Source organism: Sphaeramia orbicularis, chromosome 5, assembly GCF_902148855.1.
Source record: "Sphaeramia orbicularis chromosome 5, fSphaOr1.1, whole genome shotgun sequence".
Lineage (NCBI taxonomy): Eukaryota > Metazoa > Chordata > Actinopteri > Kurtiformes > Apogonidae > Sphaeramia > Sphaeramia orbicularis.
The window spans coordinates 21,304,323-21,323,299 of NC_043961.1; the positions used below are offsets into that span (position 1 = coordinate 21,304,323).

General features: G+C 36.6%; 1 protein-coding gene across 1 annotated transcript in view; it reads left to right on the forward strand.

Moving 5' to 3' along the window:
- Nucleotides 1-18,977, forward strand: part of slc2a9l2 (solute carrier family 2 member 9, like 2) — a 357,677-nt gene that overhangs the window by 141,381 nt on the left and 197,319 nt on the right. Inside the window, exon 7 of the mRNA XM_030134527.1 lies at nt 14,249-14,381. Coding sequence (XP_029990387.1) covers nt 14,249-14,381 — 133 coding nt within the window. The remainder of the gene's footprint in view (nt 1-14,248; nt 14,382-18,977) is intronic.

The window sequence follows — 18,977 nt, forward strand, 5'->3', positions numbered from 1 at the left end:
ACAATGAACATTTAGTTGTTTTTTCTCAGCAGGCACTACATCAATTGTTTGAAACCAAACATATATTGATGTCATAATCATACCTAACACTATTATCCATACCTTTTCAGAAACTTTTGCCCATATGAGTAATCAGGAAAGCAAACGTCAAAGAGTGTGTGATTTGCTGAATGCACTCGTCACACCAAAGGAGATTTCAAAAATAGTTGGAGTGTCCATAAAGACTGTTTATAATGGAAAGAAGAGAATGACTATGAGCAAAACTATTCCGAGAAAGTCTGGAAGATACTATTAAAGAAGAATGGGAGAAGTTTTCACCCGAATATTTGAGGAACACTTGCGCAAGTTTCAGGAAGCGTGTGAAGGCAGTTATTGAGAAAGAAGGAGGACACATAGAATAAAAACATTTTCTATTATGTCAATTTTCTTGTGACAAATAAATTCTCATGACTTTCAATAAACTAATTGGTCATACACTGTCTTTCAATCCCTGCCTCAAAATATTGTAAATGTTGCTTCCCCACCCTGTAGATGAAGCAGAACAGCCTTAATTAAGCATTCCTTTTATTTTTTACTGCTTTGTTATAATACGACAAGTTTTATGATGCGCTTCCTCTGTTTTAAAGACCAGCAGTCACCACTGGATTTAGGGGTTCCTGATGTAACTCCAGGTTCAACCTCTGATTTTCAGTGTTGTGAAGGTGGTTTACTTCTCAGTGGGGTAAATCTGCACAGTAACTTAACCTGCTGACCTAAGACACAGCAGATCAAATATATAAATGTCTACTACTGCCTACTGACCACCACTGAACAATCACTTCTACTACTAAACCCCATGGCCCTTGACACGTCGATTAAAAATTAAAAAGAAAAAGGAAGAATCCCAGATAGTGAGATGAACCCTGAGGAAATCAAGACTTGGACAGACCATCTGAACCTTTTGACTTTCCTTCCTACAGCTATGGAATATGTATTCTCCAACAGAGTCTGATCAAACCTCTGAAGTCTCGACTTATTGACCTTGTGTGATTTGACAAAAAACCCTTCATACTGTTTTGATTCTGTCTTTGTATTAGTTTCTTTACTTCGTTGGTTATTTTACCCAGGTTAAAATGTTCTTACACACCATACGAATGCATAAGCTGCACTTTAATTTAACAGGATAAACAATTGTCATTTATAGTCAGATTTATCAGCTTAAAGCCATAAAGACCCAAACATCCATAACAGACCAAAAATATCTACTGATCTAAACTGTTTAATCCCTGTTGATCCATTAATCATATCAATGCATGTAAATAATTGGTATTATATGGTATAATTGGTATCTTTTCATGGTCATCAGATATGACCCATTTGGACCTTCAGAGGCTCCATAGTTTATCATGGAAACACATCATCTTCTACAACATTGATTCACCAGTAAAACCCATGGAGTTGGATCAATGACAGTGGATGGAGATGCTTGTTTATATAGGGTGACACAAAAAAACGGGAACTTTTAACAATCCAATAAAACCAAGAGTGATGGAAGAAAAATATTTTATTCATAGTAATTGAAACCTTAAAACATGCCATTTAAGAAACAATGATGGAATTTTCCTTTTTTAAAAATTACTTCCTGTAGATGGCGTCCTCCTGTACGAATGCATTCTTGAAATCTGCTGCTAAGATTCCTCATTGACCGCTGCAACATCTCAGCTGGGATACTGTGAATTTCATCCTGAATTCTCGTTTTAACTCATCCAGAGTTCTTGGTCGAGTCGTGTACACTTTACTCTTGAGATAGCCCCACAAGAAAAAATCACAAACGGACAAATCTGGCGATCTAGGGGGTAAGGGAATGTTACAAAATCTTGAGATCACACGGTTACCGAACAATTCTCGCACAGCCGCCAATGGTTACTAAAATGGGGGTGTGTTTACTTGCTCAAGGTCACTGTCTCGCAGTGCTGCCACTTGCTCATGTCTGCCAATACGCACTTCAAAAATTCCCGTTTTTTTGGGTCACCCTGTAATTAAAAAAAATGTAAATTCCATCATTGTTTCTTAAATGGCATGTTTTAAGGTTTCAGTTACTATGAATAAAACATTTTTCTTCCATCACTCTTGGTTTTATTGGATTGTTAAAAAGTTCCCGTTTTTTTGTGTCACCCTGTATGTTTAGTTGTTGATATCTTTGCTTAAAAAGTCACTTTTTCTTCACTTTTCTCTGTTTTTGATATAATAACCCTCAACTTTAATCTGAGCTTTTATAAACATCTACGTGATCAGTGAATGACATATAGGAAAATACATAATGATTTACACTGAAATACCTCAAAATGCAGAGGATGATATTATAATAAATGATGATAAATCACTTAAGAAAAGTTAAATAGAGAAAAAATAGAGTAGCACTGGATTCTTATGGGTAATTAGAAAATAGAGTGATTGAATGATACTGCCACTATTATAATGGAAAATTGCAAATATATCTATATTTATGTGTATAAAAATTGTTTTTATCCCTTGAAAATGCATAGAAAAACTGGTATAAAATGGACTCTAATGAATCATTTTTTTTCTCTGTCTGAGTAAACAGACCTTATTTAGTAAGAAATTGTGCCAAGGCCAAACAGAGAAAAAGCTAGAAAACTATAAATGGATATAAAGATTGAAAGATATGTAGTGAGGTCAGTATTTATTCTTAATACTGGTGAAATAGAAAGAACCAGCTCAGTTAATGATATATTTTACTGAAAAAAAAATCACTTTTTCTGCAGTTTTCTCTGTTTTTGATATAATAATCCTCAGTTTTAATCTGAGCTTGTATGAACGTCTTCATGATCAATTAATTAAATACATGAAAATGTCTGATTAATACTGATAAAATGCAAAATACAGAATATAATGTAATAATAAATGGTGATAAATCACTTAAGAACCGTTAGATATAGAGAAATAATAATAATGTGGTAACAATTAACAGACATATTCACAAGTGTTTGTTGCATCTTTCCTTCCAGGCTTTAGTTGTAGCAGCTGTATGTAAAAACCTTTAACCTGTTTTGCATTTTAAATTCCCCATATCTGTATAACTCTTTAAAACCTGACGTGTCATCGCTGACACAACCCTGCACATATGCAGTTTGGATGGTTGAAACTCTTTCACCGTTTGTGCAACTGGAAAAATTCCAACAGTTTCTGAAACCTGAGGTGTTGCGCTTTATAGGTTTTATTGGATCATTACCGTAATTTCACTCATGCCTGTACTAGAAGCTGGAGAAGAATCCGTTTTAGCAGAATTATAACATGCAGTAAATTGTAAATGACTGCTAGATTTTGAAAAATCTTGGGAAAAAAGTGCTCTGGAAAAATGGACAAACGGACCTCACTCACCACATATTTTCTAACCATTTACTAAGTCAAAATAAGAAAAAAGTCCAGGTGGACCATAGGCTTAGGGTTTAAAGGATTATTAAAGGGGCTACATGTAGTATTTCCACTTTCCGATATAAAAAAAATAAATCTAATAGTGATTACAAATGTTGGAGGAACTATTGGATGGTTGGGGATCATACTCACATATTCTGGGATTGCTCCAAACTACACACATTTTACAGAAATACTAAGGAGAAACTGGAAAAAAGGTTTGATATTGATCAAATGTTTTTATTTTTATTTTTCTTCAACTGGAAAAAGCACTTCAACAAAATCTCACCAAAGACCAGTGTTATATTTGACATATTTTGCTGATGATTGCAGGAAAAATGATAACCATTAATTGGATGCCGCCTGACAATCGACGATGGAAAATAGGACTGCCACCTTACAGTTAAAACTGCCCTTATTTATAAGAACACTGACTCCTGTTATCCTCTATATTAGTTAAGATGTATTGTGTTTCTGTACCCATATGTTTGTCATAAACATATAAGCTGACAATCAGGGTGATTTTGTTTTGTTTTGTTTGTCTCTTTCTTTTCTTTAACTTTTCTTCACCTTATTGTGGTTATCTAATTGCCTCTACCTTTTGTAACGGCAATAAAGTTAAAAAAAAAAAAAAAAAAGTGTTTAGAATAAGCACTGTGAAGTTCTACCAAAGGTGCCAATGTATTGGATTGTAGCGATATGAACTGGATTTACTACAATGAGGAAAACAAACCCCACGGCGCCTTTGACCAAAGTATCACAAAGCGACCAGATGGCATGAAAACCACTAAGAAACAATATTTTTAAAGTGACAAAGTGATAAAATCTAGAAGCACTGTTGTTGTTTAATACCGGAAAAATATAATCTCTTTCTGTCAGTTGTTAGTACTCATACTGCTGCATTTTCGATTAAAATGGGGCTTTTACGGAGGTATATTTGACATTCTAAGAGTAATGACTCACAGCAGTCCAGTTTGGAAATAACAAATATATAGATCTAGGGAGTAGGTTTGATTCTGACATTGGTGGGGACACAAAAGTGCTCCAAGGCAGCACTTTCGAAAGTTGATTTTTTTTGTTTTTTGCATTTGCGATCATAATTTCATGTCGGGCTGATCAAACAAGCAAAACAATCATTGTCAGAAAAAAATTAAGTAACTGACATGTTTATAATACCTATCTGAATATCTGAGGGACAATACAAGAATCTAATGCATTCTGCAATTTTATTCTCATGACTAACATATCCATCATTATTTAACCTCACCTGTGAATTTCCAGCCTCTCCTTCTCTACCTCCTCCTGCCTCTCTACTGTCTGTCACCTACAAAAATATGTTGATGCATGACACATGAACAGATTAGGGATACAGTGATCATAGAGTTTGATGGTACAGTTATTGCCCGAGCAAAAAAGGCTTTTAGTTTCAACTATTACATGTAATTTATTCCCCAAAAACATGAATAAAATCACATCTAGAATCACATTTAGAATCTGAGGTTTTATTGTATTTTCCCCACAAATTTTCTTTGTGTGTTTTTTCAACAGTTGCTCTTCCATAGAAATGCATTAAAATAATAAGTAAAGTAACTTTTAAAAATGTATCTGTTTGGCATTAGTGTCTTTTATTTAGTATCTGTGTTGAGCCTCCACAGTCTATACCCTTGAACTAACTTACACTTTGACTCCTACAGAAGTGTCTTATGTCCAGTTTTCTTTCTTTGACATCTTTACATCCTAATTACCAAGTACACACGTACGGGCACGCGCACACGCAAACAAACACATGTAAAAATGTACATGTAAATGACACCACTGATATTCAAATCCCTTTAGCTGACACGACCCAGGCAGAACAAATGCCAAACATATTGAAAACTTATGTTAGCGGTCCAACTAGCAGGTTCCTTTACAAGTAGATGGAGTGACAGCGGGGACGGCCAATCACATGTACGTTAGCAAAACCAAAGAGCCAATCAGAGAGCAACATTTATGTTAGAAGCGGGACTTCTAGCAGAGACCGACTGTTAACCCTTTGTATACCATAATCATTGACTAAACACTACGGACAGCAGTTGTATTGATAGTGACTACATAAAAGTGGCTGGATATTGGTAGGGACGTGTCCCTAGCATCCCTATGCAATTCTACCCCCCTAATATAGATGAGTTTTTCTGTGTTGCTTTGGGACAGGATGGTCCTAATTTTAGCAAAGTTATGCAGATGAAAGAAGGCAGTTCCAGACATTCGCTTCATACGTTATGTGTATGAAATGATAAGTCCTGGTCCAAAACCAAGTCCCAGGTTCATAACAGATGCACTAGATGCTACAGAAAGCTCTCCTTGTCTGTCAGTGAACAGAATATTTTATGGTTATATATTATAAAGAGCTATGTACTGTTCTTGTAGCACAAATGGCAGATGTCAGTGGTCACAGGAGACAGAGGTCTTATCTCATCACCCACTCTCATCTCCAGCTGTGATGAAAAAATGCCACAGCTCAACAACAGAGAGACCTGAGCTCCACTTTCACTTTTACACATAGAACCCAGGAGCCTTTGCAAAGGGAATCCTAAAGAAGTCTAGGACTGATAACTAGTCAGAGCCACAAAGAAGGCATTGTGGTGTTTCGTTTTTGTTCATTTACCAAGAAATATGTGTGAAATATGTGTGAGATAATTAAGCCCAAACTCCAGCGACTTTTCAAAAGGCGACTTAAATATTCCATTACTTATTCTTTTTCCTCTGCTTACTTTTCTACCCATGCTTTAAACTATTGTTAATAATAGATTTTATTTTTCATTGAAATAGAGTCAAGAAAATGTCAAAAAGTTTTGCTAATTTACTTTGGCTTTTGGCTTTAAGACAATAATCAAGAACATTCATTCATTCATTATCTGAACCCGCTTCATTCTCACTGGGGTCATGGGGATTGCTGGAGCCTATCCCAGCCACTTAAGGGTGAAGGCGGGGTACACCCTGGACATTTCACCAGTACATCGCAAAGCTGAAGTAATCAATTATTCAGTGTATGCAGATGATCTGGGTGGTGTTTAGTCCTAGTTCAGCCGGTCTCCAGCAGCTCTTAAATGGGTGTTCTGTGTTTTGGGGAACTGCATGACATGAAGTACAACTCAGCTAAAAGTGTAATTACGATTTGTCGGACCGAGGAGGACAGATTGTTGAAGTTTCCTGACTTTAAGTTAACTGGGAATATCTTGAATGTGTGCAATGTTGTCAAGTACCTGGGTCACATCATAACAGATCATTTATTGGATGACGAGGACTAGGGATGCACCGATACCAGCATCAGGTATCGGGTCCGATACTCAGTGTGTGTACTTGTACTCGTAAAAGCACTCCGATAGAACCTCACTGATACCATTTAAAGCAGTGTGACATTCGCAGTTAAGTGCAGCAGGTACACGGCGGAGGAGTAATGTCAGCAGTGTGGAGATTTTTCAAAATAAATGACGGTGGCAAAAGTAACGCTGACTGCAAGTAACGTTGAAGACACAGATGGATACAGACGGAGTGTTCTGTCCATCTCTGCGTACATTCCATCCATTTTCCAGGTGCTCATGGATGCGTACCCAGATGGAGAATACCACCGGGAACCATGGAGGTAGAGGATCTGTTCAAAGAGCGACTGTGTGAGTTAGAGAAAAACTACTGACACATTTATGACAACTACCCTCATCATTATCAACATTAGCATCCACATTAGTATTACCTCCTCTGTTGTCACCACTTTGTTATTACTGACTTTCCTTCTTCTCAAAAAACTTTACTCTTCTTCGTGGATTTGTCCAGTATGGTTAATTAAGAGCGGCACCCTTTGGTGGATTAATTAAGAAACATTCATTCTAATGCGTTAAATGTCAGTAGCAGCACTTTGTTACAGTCACACTAATGACAACGACAATAAAGTACATTTTCAAAAGTACTAAGAACTGTAATGGTATTATTAAGAACTCATATCGGTACTCGGTATCGGCAAGTACTCAAATATAAGTACTTGTACTTGTACTCGGTCTGGAAAAAAGTGGTATCGGTGCATGCCTAACGAGGACATGTATCGTCAGTGCCGGATGTGTGTATATGTATGTCATGGAAATTCTCCTCTTGTCCTGTAGTGATGAAGCTGACTCTGTTTAGAGCGTACTGCACCCCCCTGTGCAGCACAGTGTGGGTGAACTATAAAAAAGAGCTTCCGCAGACTGACAGTGGCATACAATGACGCTCAAGACTCTTATTAAAAAAGCTCAGATGGACTAGTGCCAGTGAATTGTTTATGTCTAATCATGTAAATTCATTGCGTGCTGTCTTGAGAAATCTGATGATTAAGTTTATGTGTCGCTTGACTCATTCAGAAAATACTGTAATTTTGTTGCTGACTAATCTTGCATATAGTGCTGTACGTTTCACATCTCAGTTCTGGAAACACTGGTATGACTGTCTCTTGAAAGTATAGAGGTTTTTTATTGTATTTTTTTTTTATCCGTTTGCTTTTTAATGTGGACCTTGAGTCTGTAATAAGCTTATCTATCTACAGGGTGGGGAAGCAAAATTTACAATATTTTGAGGCAGGGCTTGAAAGGCAGTGTATGACCAGTTAGTTTATTGAAAGTCACGAGAATTTATTTGCCACAAGACAATTGACATAATAGAAAATGTTCTTATTCTATGTGTCCTTCTTTCTCAATAACTGCCTTCACACGCTTCCTGAAACTTGCGCAAGTGTTCCTCAAATATTCGGGGTGACAACTTCTCCCATTCTTCTTTAATAGTATCTTTAAGAAAGTCGACATTGCTGTGTGATGTTCTATTGGTAGCATGTTCTAAAACGCCCCAAATAGCAGAATCCAGAGGGTTTAGATCTGGGCTAGAAGGCGGCCATAAACATGATTTCCAAAAATTGCTAAAGTTGGATTTGTTGCTGTTGTCGACAAGTGTTTTGGTGTTCTTGTGATGCAATGTTGCAGTTACACCAAATGGCACTAATTCCAGATTAATGGGTGTTTAATTACAAATACAAGTGGAGGAAGGCAAGGCGTGTTTATTTGTATAGTACTATTCATACACAGGCTAACTCAAAGTGGTTTACAAAGGCATAAAAAAAATCACGACTAAAGCAAGACATTAAAATTGCATAAAAATAAAAGAAAGACAATTATATTAAAATCATACATTAAAATTAACATTAAAATTAAAATAGAGCAAAGCAAGACATTAAAATTAAAAAGGGCATTTAAAAGACAAGAATGAAAAAGAGTTTACAAAACAGTGTGGGCATAAATGTTGCAAAGGTCTTATTATAAAAGCTTCAGTATGAACTGGATATTATTTATTCTCATTAATTATAATAGAAGCCTGTGTTTGAACCATGTAAATAAAATGTCTAGATATGATTATGATAACAATGGAGAGGGGAGGAGCACACTGTGGGAAAATGAGGTGTTACATTTGTGGTAAGTGACTTTTATTACATTTGTGGGATTATTACTTTAAACGCTGCACATTTTTATTATGTTTGTGGGTTTAACAAACATCTTTTGATCATACATAGTCTCATTTCATGTTTCCATTATTAATATTCAATCTTCCACCATCTTTTGCTTATTATCGAAAGGTGCAGCTTATAGTACACATTACAGCACTTAATGTGACATGACATTTTGCTGGATAATACAGAACATTTACATTTACGCAGTATTTATTTATTTATTTATTTTTTTTAACCTTCTAAATGTTAAGCAAATGAATCCCCAACAGACTCTTTAAGTGCTGAGAGCTGACATTTTCTCTCCAAAGGGCATGGCCTTCCACAGTCTCTGCATTATTGTTGATAATTCCCTCCTCCATTTATGACTGGAGAGCCACATGCATACAGTAGATGTGAGGGGAGTGTTTTCAGTGGAGATATGTGAATGCACTGTGTCAATGTTTTGTCTCCAAAGGTCCTGGATGAGTAAGATACACCATGAGTGGTCACCAGTCAAACTTTACTCATTTAGCACCTTTGATACTCATTAGTGCAGGTCAAAGTAGTTCACAGATGACCTCATAAGCTCAGTAATGTGACAGAATAAGTGTAAAAAAGAGAGTGAAATAAAGACCTGATTTAATAACTAGACATAAATACCAGGTTTCAGCTGTACATTAGGTCAGTCACTTTTTTTCCATTACTTTTATTATGATAAACCCAGACTGTTATAAAAAATGAGGTGATTCATTCAAGGGCGAATTAATGCTCAGAAAAAAAAAAAAAAAAAAATTATACAAAAATAAATCTTTTCAGCTCAGGTCAGTTTTATTCTTTGTCCCAAATGGGCAATTTGTTTGCAGCAGGACCACACAGGCAGATTTGCCCAAGAAGCATAATAAATAGTTGAGTTTTAATAAATAAATATAAATATTGGCAGTGCATTAAAAATGGAATCATTTAAAATCAAGCTACAGTTCATTAGATATAGAAGAGGTAGTGGGATGGCGGTGGGGGGTCACTAAGTGGACAAAGATATCTTCTGATTTGTTGTGTCTGATTTTAAATTGTAAACCAGATGGCAACAACATGTATTCTGTACACAGAGGATGACTTGTAAGTTAGATAGATATAACTGAACTAAACTCATTATCAGCTCATTTTGGTATTCCTCTCATAAAACTGGTTAGCAAGAGTAACAGATTTTGTTCATCATGGTTAAAGGAGTGATGTTTAGCTTTTTAAATGGAATTATGCATTTTAAAACATGTCCCTGTGCTCTGCATAAACTGTAAATGCTATGCTGGGGTCTGAATTCTTCATTAATTCAACTCCACAGGTCCATCTCAACCCTATTTCTGAGTAATGACACCAGAAAGGTCGTTTTGAGCGCTGGCCCTTTAAATAGCAAATGAGCCATTTCACGCCCCACCCCCTCCAGGTTGTTGGTTGTGCTGCTCTGTCCTGTTCAACCAGCAAGTGAACATTTTAGGTAATCGGTTCGAAGTTTGGACATATTTTCAGTATGGACTACAACCGCTGCTGATAAACGATTATGGCGTAGTCTGAGAAATGTCTGTTGGAAGTCTTGACCTTATATGTGCAAATGTCGTGATGTAACTACTGTGCTTTCCGGGCTATAGAGCGCACCTGACTATAAGCCGCACCCACCAAATTTTAAAGGAAAAAAATATTTGTACATATATAGGCCACACCTGACTATAAGCCGCAGGTGTCGCCATTGTAACATGAGATATTTACACAGAAAGATGGTAAACAGAAAGATTATTTAACCCTTTCATGCATGAATTGTGAGAACCTTAGTCAAGACTTTTTTCTTCAGTGTTTTTATTCCTCCTTAGGCATGAAAAAAACAATGCGATCAAGTTTTTTTTTCCCTATGGAATTACAAAAATATCCATGCATTTAATTTTTGAAGTAAAGAAACATATGTTTAAAACCCAATATCAGAAAGTGATATGAAAAACAATGAAATAAAAACATTTTTAATGCTGCTAATCTGATGTCTTCTCACATTTTAACATATTCTAATGCTAGTAATTACTCACTTCATGGAGATAATATGCAAAAAAAAAACACTTCTAATCTTACAAATAACATTGATTTACACTTAAACTGTTAGTGCAGATCAGGTTTATCAAGAACAGCAAAGTTACAGTAATGGTATGAATGTCAGTGTATGGGATGGTGCGTAGTGTTCACTGTGTTGGCTGATATGGAACTAAAACATCAAAACCCCATGAATATACAAGAGAACAGCTGGAGAATAACTGTCCACTGGAGTGACCTATGCATGAAAAGGGTTAAATATTTATTTACATACCTTACTACTGCTTTTTTCCAAACAGTGCCTGAAACACGGCAGTAAAACAGCAGTAACCCGGCTGGTTCAAAAACCCAGAAAAGTCCCAGAAACCACTGAAGTCGTCTTCTTCAGAGTCGGAGTTGAACATCCTCAGAAAGGCTCTGTCACACACCTTCTCAGTCTCTCCTCCGTTGTCGCTCTCAATGGCACTTCTGTGCTGCAGCTCTATTTCCTTCTTAGACAGACACATCGATTGCTTTTAACTTAAAAGCTGCAAAATATGCATTTCTTCGTGTGGTTTCCATGATCAGGGTTTGTGGATGACACGCAAAATGATTGTTAAACGTTAAGCTTAAAACTTCTCCTCTCCCCATCACCTCTTCCACCTGTCTGTCTCGCTTTTGCGCTTCCTGCTAGAGCGCCCCCTGGAGGCTGATAGCCCGTAAAAATCTATACTCGAGCCGCATCGTTGTATAAGCCGCAGGGTTCAAACAAGAAAAAAGTAGCGGCTTATAGTCCGGAAGTACTGTAGTTAGAAAACGTAACAAATTAGGCAGGAATTGAAACAGGTTGTAGAAATCCACTCGATTTTTGCCGGAATTAATATAAAGATAACTTTGCAGCACCTGGAGGGTTCACATTCAAACTACAGGGGCAGCCATGGCTCAGGTGGTAGAGCGGGTCATCCAATAACCGAAGGGTTGGCGGTTCAAATCCCGCCATGTGCTTAACCTGTGCCATGTTCTGTCCATGTGCTGTGTGTCCTTGGGCAAGACACTTCACCCTCCTTGCCTCCAGTGCCACTCACACTGGTGGTATGAATGTGTATGAATGTTTGGTGTTGGTCGGAGGGGCCGTAGGTGCAATTGGCAGCCACGCTTCTGTCAGTCTGCCTCAGGGCAGCTGTGGCTACAGATGTAGTTTACCACCACCAGAGGGAGAATGTGAGAGTGAATGAATAATGGATCAATAATGTAAAGCGCTTTGGGTGTCTAGAAAAGCGCTATATAAAATCCAATCCATTATTATATGAACTATTAGGGTCCAATACACAAATAAATGAACCACAGACTAATAAAAGTGGCTTTAGCAAAATATGACCCCTTTAAAGTACACACCTCTGACCAAGTCCCGTCCAAGATGACAGTAGTAGTAGAAGGGCTTCCCCGAATTAACATCAGGTGTGTTTCAATCCAGTATATTGCAAATTCCAAACACATTTGCTAAAAAAAGCAAATGTGTGTATATTTGTGTTTTCATCCACTTCTTTTGACTTTTGTATGACCATTAAAATTTCAATCCAACTCAATTCAGTTCAATTCTTTTTTTTATTTTGAACAAACAAAAAAAGAGGCCAGTGCTTTGACTTACATATTGATAAAGATACCTGTACAAATAAAAATAAAAGAAGTGAAAATTAAAGAAAAAAAAAAAAAAAAACTAAGAAAAAAAAAATTACGAGAGAGGGATTGATGTAGCTGTGTGAAGTGAGGGTACAAAGGATAAAATCAACAAACTCAATTCCACTGGGACCATCTAGCTAACGTGGGCCAAAGGAAACAGACCATTCATGTTGTTCCAGTTTGTCTCAAGTCTCTGGAGAGTGCAGGGGTTTTACGAATAGTGTCCATTATGTCCTTCCGCGGTTGTTGTTGTTCCTTATTACGCATTTCTGAAAGATTAGACGCAGCTCCCTCCATAGAAATCATCTCCAGAAATGTTTGAAGTCAAAGTCCCTCTGTCAGCTGATCAGCATCCTTCCAGTTCATACTATCCAGTTGTTAAAATTTGTTTGTTGAGTTTGGACCAGGTTTCTTCACCGGTATAATTCAAGAGGCACAGTACTGGATCAATCCAGTTCAATTCAAGAAAAAGAAAAAAGGAAAAATATAATATACCATACCATACCAAACCATACCAACTTTATTTATAATGCACTTTAAACCCTTTCATGCACGAATTATGAGAACCTTAGTCAAGATTTTTTCTTCATGGTTTAGCCATGAAAAAACACAATGCGATCGAGTTTTTTTTTTCTATGGAGTTACAAAAATATCCATGCATTTAATTTTTGAAGTAAAGAAATGTGTTTAAAACCCAATATCAGAAAGTGATATGAAAACAATGAAATAAAAACATTTTTAATGCTGCTAATCTGATGTCTTCTCACATTTTAACATATTCTAATGCTAGTAATTACTCACTTCATGGAGATAATATGCAAAAAAAAAAACCTTCTTGTCTAACAAATAACAACTGATTTACACTTAAACATGTTAGTGCATATCAGGTTTATCAAGAACAGTAAAGTTACAGTAATGATCTGAATTACAGTGTATGGGATGGTGCAATAAGCGTCCACTGTGTTGGCTGATATGGAACTAAAACAACAAAAACCCATTAATATACAAGAGAACAGCTGGAGAAGAACTGTCCACTGGAGTGGACAGTGCATGAAAGGGTTAAGAACTTTACAGCTGGCCAAAGTGCGTACACCAACATAAAACAAGGGATTAAATAAGTAAATAAAACTAGTGATAACACAGGGTGTATATGATATATAATAAGTTTGCAGTTTGTCTTCTTGCCTGAAAATGCCAGTCATTTCATTTTTCAGTCAAATGTTGGCGTTACCATGGCAACAGCCCTCTACCACACATCTGTCAAAGTGAATGACCAGCATCAGATACTACCTGTGCTTCTTTCCACAGAGGGTATAGAGAGTTCACTGTGTTGCTTTAAAACATTAGGGCAGGCAGAAATGTATGAGGCCATTCCAGTTTCTTACTTGAATTCTGCAGCTGTCATCACATTCACAGTTCTACCATGAGCCTCTGCCACATTTTATATCGGCTCTGTAACTTATTTTTTTATATTGCATTTAGATGAAAATAGATTATTTATATCAGGGACTGGTGTGGATCCTTGTAATCCAGGGTGGATTATGCAACAGCTGTTAAGTGCATATGCATAATGTGCTTCCTTAGTATCTGACGTTTTTGTTGATATTATTTATTCTGCAGGAGTCCAGGTGGAACTACCTGTTTGCCTTCCTGGCGTTGCCGGCTTTGCTGCAGCTGTGTGTGTTGCCTTTCCTCCCTGAGAGTCCTCGCTTCCTGCTGATGGAAAGAAAGGATGAAGCTGCAGCAGAAAGAGGTATTCCATACAATTACACTCGCTCAAGTTGACCTACAGAATCCATACAGACTGCCACGCTAGGCTTTAAACTCATTTGTACTTTTAGAGTTTTACATTAAAGCAGTCACACAGTCACATTTGCATAGAGCTGGATAAGATTATTCTACAGGGAAAGAATGTCAAGTTGCACTGCAGAAATTACCATACTACTGTACATCTGCAGAGGATTAATGGAGATGTTTACTAAGACCAGTGAGTCATTACTTGCATTCCCAATGCACAGATTGGTGGCTTTTACACGAGTAAAAGAGTTTAGTTGTGCAAATCTTTTAATGCACAAAGCAAACCGACTTGGAAAAAAAAACAACAACTTAAAAGTCAAAATATGCTGCAAAGTGGAAAACACCACAAGATTTTCCTTGTTATTTTAACCCTAAAAGTCCTAAAAGACCAGCAACCAGAGCATCTACTGATCTAAAATGTTTGGAACTTTTGAACAAGGGATGATCCGATCTAAGGATTGGTATTGGCTGCTGAGCTGGCATTTTTTAGAGCGGATTTAGTCATGATATCGGGCCGATTTGGGCTCGTTCTGGGGGTAGGGGGGTGGTAAGCAAACATCCTGCCCTCGTCAAATTAAAGGTAGGGAAAAGGAGGGAGGCTTAGAGGAATTATTAAAGCATATATAAGTTTCACTTCTACTTAATGGTCCGATAGTACGGTGGCCCAGAGGTGCAACAGTCCAAAAAATGGTCCATATAAGAAAAAAAGAGAACAGCCTAAAAAATTATCCACTATAAGAAAAAAAAAGAGAACAACCCCAAAAAATATCCATCATAAGAAAAAAAAGAGAACAGCCCAAAAAAAAAAATTTCCATTATAAGAAAAAAGAGAAACAGCCCAAAAAATTATCCACTATAAGAAAAAAAAGAGAACAACCCCAAAAAATATCCATCATAGAAAAAAAAGAGAACAGCCCAAAAAAGTATCCACTATAAGAAAAAAAAGAGAACAGCCCAAAAAAATTTTCCATTATAAGAAAAAAAAGAGAACAGCCCAAAAAATTATCCACTATAAGAAAAAAAAGAGAACAACCCCCAAAAATATCCATCATAAAAAAAGAGAACAGACCCAAAAAAAGTATCCACTATAAGAAAAAAAAGAGAATAGCCCAAAAAAATTTCCATTATAAGAAAAAAAAGACAACAGCCCAAAAAAGTATCCACTATAAGAGAAAAAGATAACAGCCCAAAAATTTTTCCATTATAAGAAAAAAAAGACAACAACCCAAAAAATTATCCACTATAAGAAAAAAGAGAACAGCCCAAAAAAAAATTTCCATTATAGAAAAAAAAAGAGAACAGCCCAAAAAATTATCCTCTATAAGAAAAAAAAGAGAACAGCCCAAAAAAAAGTATCCACTATAAGAAAAAAGAGAACAGCCCAAAAAATTATCCACTACAAGAAAAACAAAACATCTCCCACCTTTTCAATTACAGGGTGCTGTTTACCCAAAAGGTCTCTTGCTTTAAAATCAAGGCCACCACAAAAATAAAAGCAAAGGCTGAAAAATTTATAAGGTCTCAGCTAATGTGGGCTATGCTAAGGAAGTACCCACCGGAAGTGGAGGTCGGTACACTAAAAATAAAGTTATTTAAAAAATAGTGGATAATTTTTGGGCTGTTCTCTTTTTTTCTATAGTGGATAATTTTTGGGCTGTTCTCTTTTTTTCGTATAGTGGATACTTTTTGTGCTGTTCTCTTTTTTTGTCTTATGAGGATATTTTTGGGCTGTTCTCTTTTTCTTTTCTTACAGTGGATAATTTTTTTGGCTAGCAGAATAATTTTTTGGGCTGTTCTGTATTTTTTTCTTTTAGTGTGTATTTTTGGGCAGTTCTCTTGTTTTTCTTATAGTGGACATTTTTCGGTCTGTTCTCTTTTTTTTCTTATAGTGGATAATTTTTGGGCTGTTCTATTTTTTTTCTTATAGTGGATAATTTTTTCGGCTGTTCTCTTTTTTTTCTTATAGTGGAGCATTTTTGGGCTGTTCTATTTTTTTTCTTATAGTGGATAATTTTTCGGGCTGTTCTCTTTTTTTTCTTATAGTGGGATCATTTTTTGGGCTAGTGGATCATTTTTTGGGGCTGTTGCACCTCTGACCACTGTACAATAGTGATGTGTGAGTCGGGTTATTTCAACCCGCGGTGCTTTTGTTTAAATATTTGATCTGACCCAAACCCGCCCTACAAATAAACTGACAATCTTCTGACCCCACCCCTGAGTAACCTACTGATCCGTTTATCACTAATGTACGGCACAGAAACGCACCCTCATAAAATTTCATTGTAAAAACTTGGTATCGGATCAGTTTTGGATCGGGTATTAGCTAAACTAATCCTAAAAAAAATCAAATCGGATTGGAAGCAAAAAAATCCAGATCAGGACATTACTATTTGAACCATTAATTCTATCAATACATTGAAATGATTCAGGCAAAATGCAGTTTCTAACTTTTCACATAACACATGTCCTGTTTAGGACATCAGAGTCAACATAGTTTCATCACTTTCTCCAACATTTATTAATCAATACACCCTGTATAGTTTGGTGGTTGGAGGTGCTTGTCTTTACCTTCAGGTAATGAAATATTTTGTTGAAAAAGTCACTTTTGCGTCAGTTTGTTCTGATATTACCTGTGAATGTGTGCTCAATTTTGATGCACATCGACATGGTAAACAAATTAAATATAGGAAAATACCCCCTTTTACCAAAAAATTAATCACAACAAAAAATAGATCTAGGTCCTTTAGGGTTAAAGCATAAATGCATCAACTAAGTCAATGTAAAAAAAAAAAAAGCAAAAAAAAAAAAAAAAAAAAAATCTAGTTGGGCTGGTCCCTGGGGAACTGTTTGGTTGTTTAATTACTGTTAGATTTTCCAATTCTTTCTACTCAGATTTGGTAATTATGGTAATAAGAGCCTAAAATTATGTGAAATTGTGTTTTTTTTTTAATGGAAAAATTGAATATTTTATTGCAGGAAAACCTCCAAGCCCTCTAGCTGCGTGTTCAAAAAGTCTTCCACAAACTTGAACATGTAAACACACAGTTTTTAATCAAATTACATCTTGCTCGTCCCTAGACTCGTCAACTCCTGAACCACAACCACATCACTTAAACCCTCCACCAAGAGAAAACCCTGCACTAAATGAGAGTTCTGCCTTTTGAATCCAGGAACTCTAAGTGTTTATTCTGTTTGCACATCACTGAATCATCACACATTATCAATCAATATTTTATTACTTTATCACCACCATAGTGTTCTAATGTTTCAGCAGCTGTATATATTAAACATTTCTAATCGCTATTTTCATGGTGCCACTCTGTTGTGATGGGGATTACTTTTTCAAAAATGATGATAGTGATATTAATATATTAATATTAATCCACATGCACTGAACGAGGAGTGCTGCAATATACTTCTTATTTTCTCTGCAATGTGAGATTGTGTAAAACCATCTACATTTGCAGTGCAGTTGTCTCTTTGCTTAGTATGCCACTGTGCTGTCAGTGACTCAACGACCGTTGTTGCAATGTCTGGTTTCAGCGGTCATGCATGAATTATTAATATTTTCAAGGACTGCAACCCAGTCTCATCTCACTTTTATAACCCAAGTAAAGGTCTCATTCAACAAGGGGAAATGCAAATGTATAATTTACTGCTCATAACTACAATGTTTACCAATGCACAATTTTAGTTTGTCACATGAATTTACACTCCAAATGCACTGTAATTACCATGAGCACACTTTGCAAAATCAGTGTGTTTAAAAATATTTTCAGTTGGATGTTGCAAAATGACCTCTAATTGTAATACCATATTGAAAAAAACAGGATGCAAAAGATGTTAAAGCTGTAGGCAGTGGTGGTTTCTGGCATGTGTATTATGTGTGGCCACACAGGGCGGCATTGCCGGGGGGGTTGGTAACGCGTCCCAAAATAATAAAAAATTTACTATGTGAAATGGTTTTTACCATCGGCCCACGCCACAGGGTAGTGTCATCAGTTGGTCATCCATCCATCCGTCCATCCGTATGTGCAAAAACTCTGGCATGCACCAGTGGTTCTTTACTGGGGGGGGCGGGGGGGGGGGGGGGGGGCAGCAGATGGTCAACGATAAGGTGAGAGGAGCACACTTTCACTTTCTCACAGCTTTATCGACACATCCTTCACATTGGGTACGGTTACATGATGTTTTTTAAATCTGATTTATTTTTCCAGAAGAAATTAATCCGGAGCTAAAGTCTTTTCTCTTCTGTTTACATTGAAATGTTAAACCCGAATAAAGGTTTACATGAGAAATGTTTATTCGGTTCTCACAGCCCTTCTGTTAGCTTAGCTTAGCATAGTCACTGCATTTCCATGGTCACACGTAGCCAGTTTTTTAAAGGTGATTTGTTGTCTTTTGTAAGTGATTTTGTGAAATCCGATTCTCCCTAATTATTTCTTTAGATCTGCGACTTACTGCACTCATACAATCTTGGGACTGTTGTGTTGACGGTAGTTGGAAAATCTTTTTGTTGGAAGGGATGCATGCGCTAAATTAGCTTTGCTTT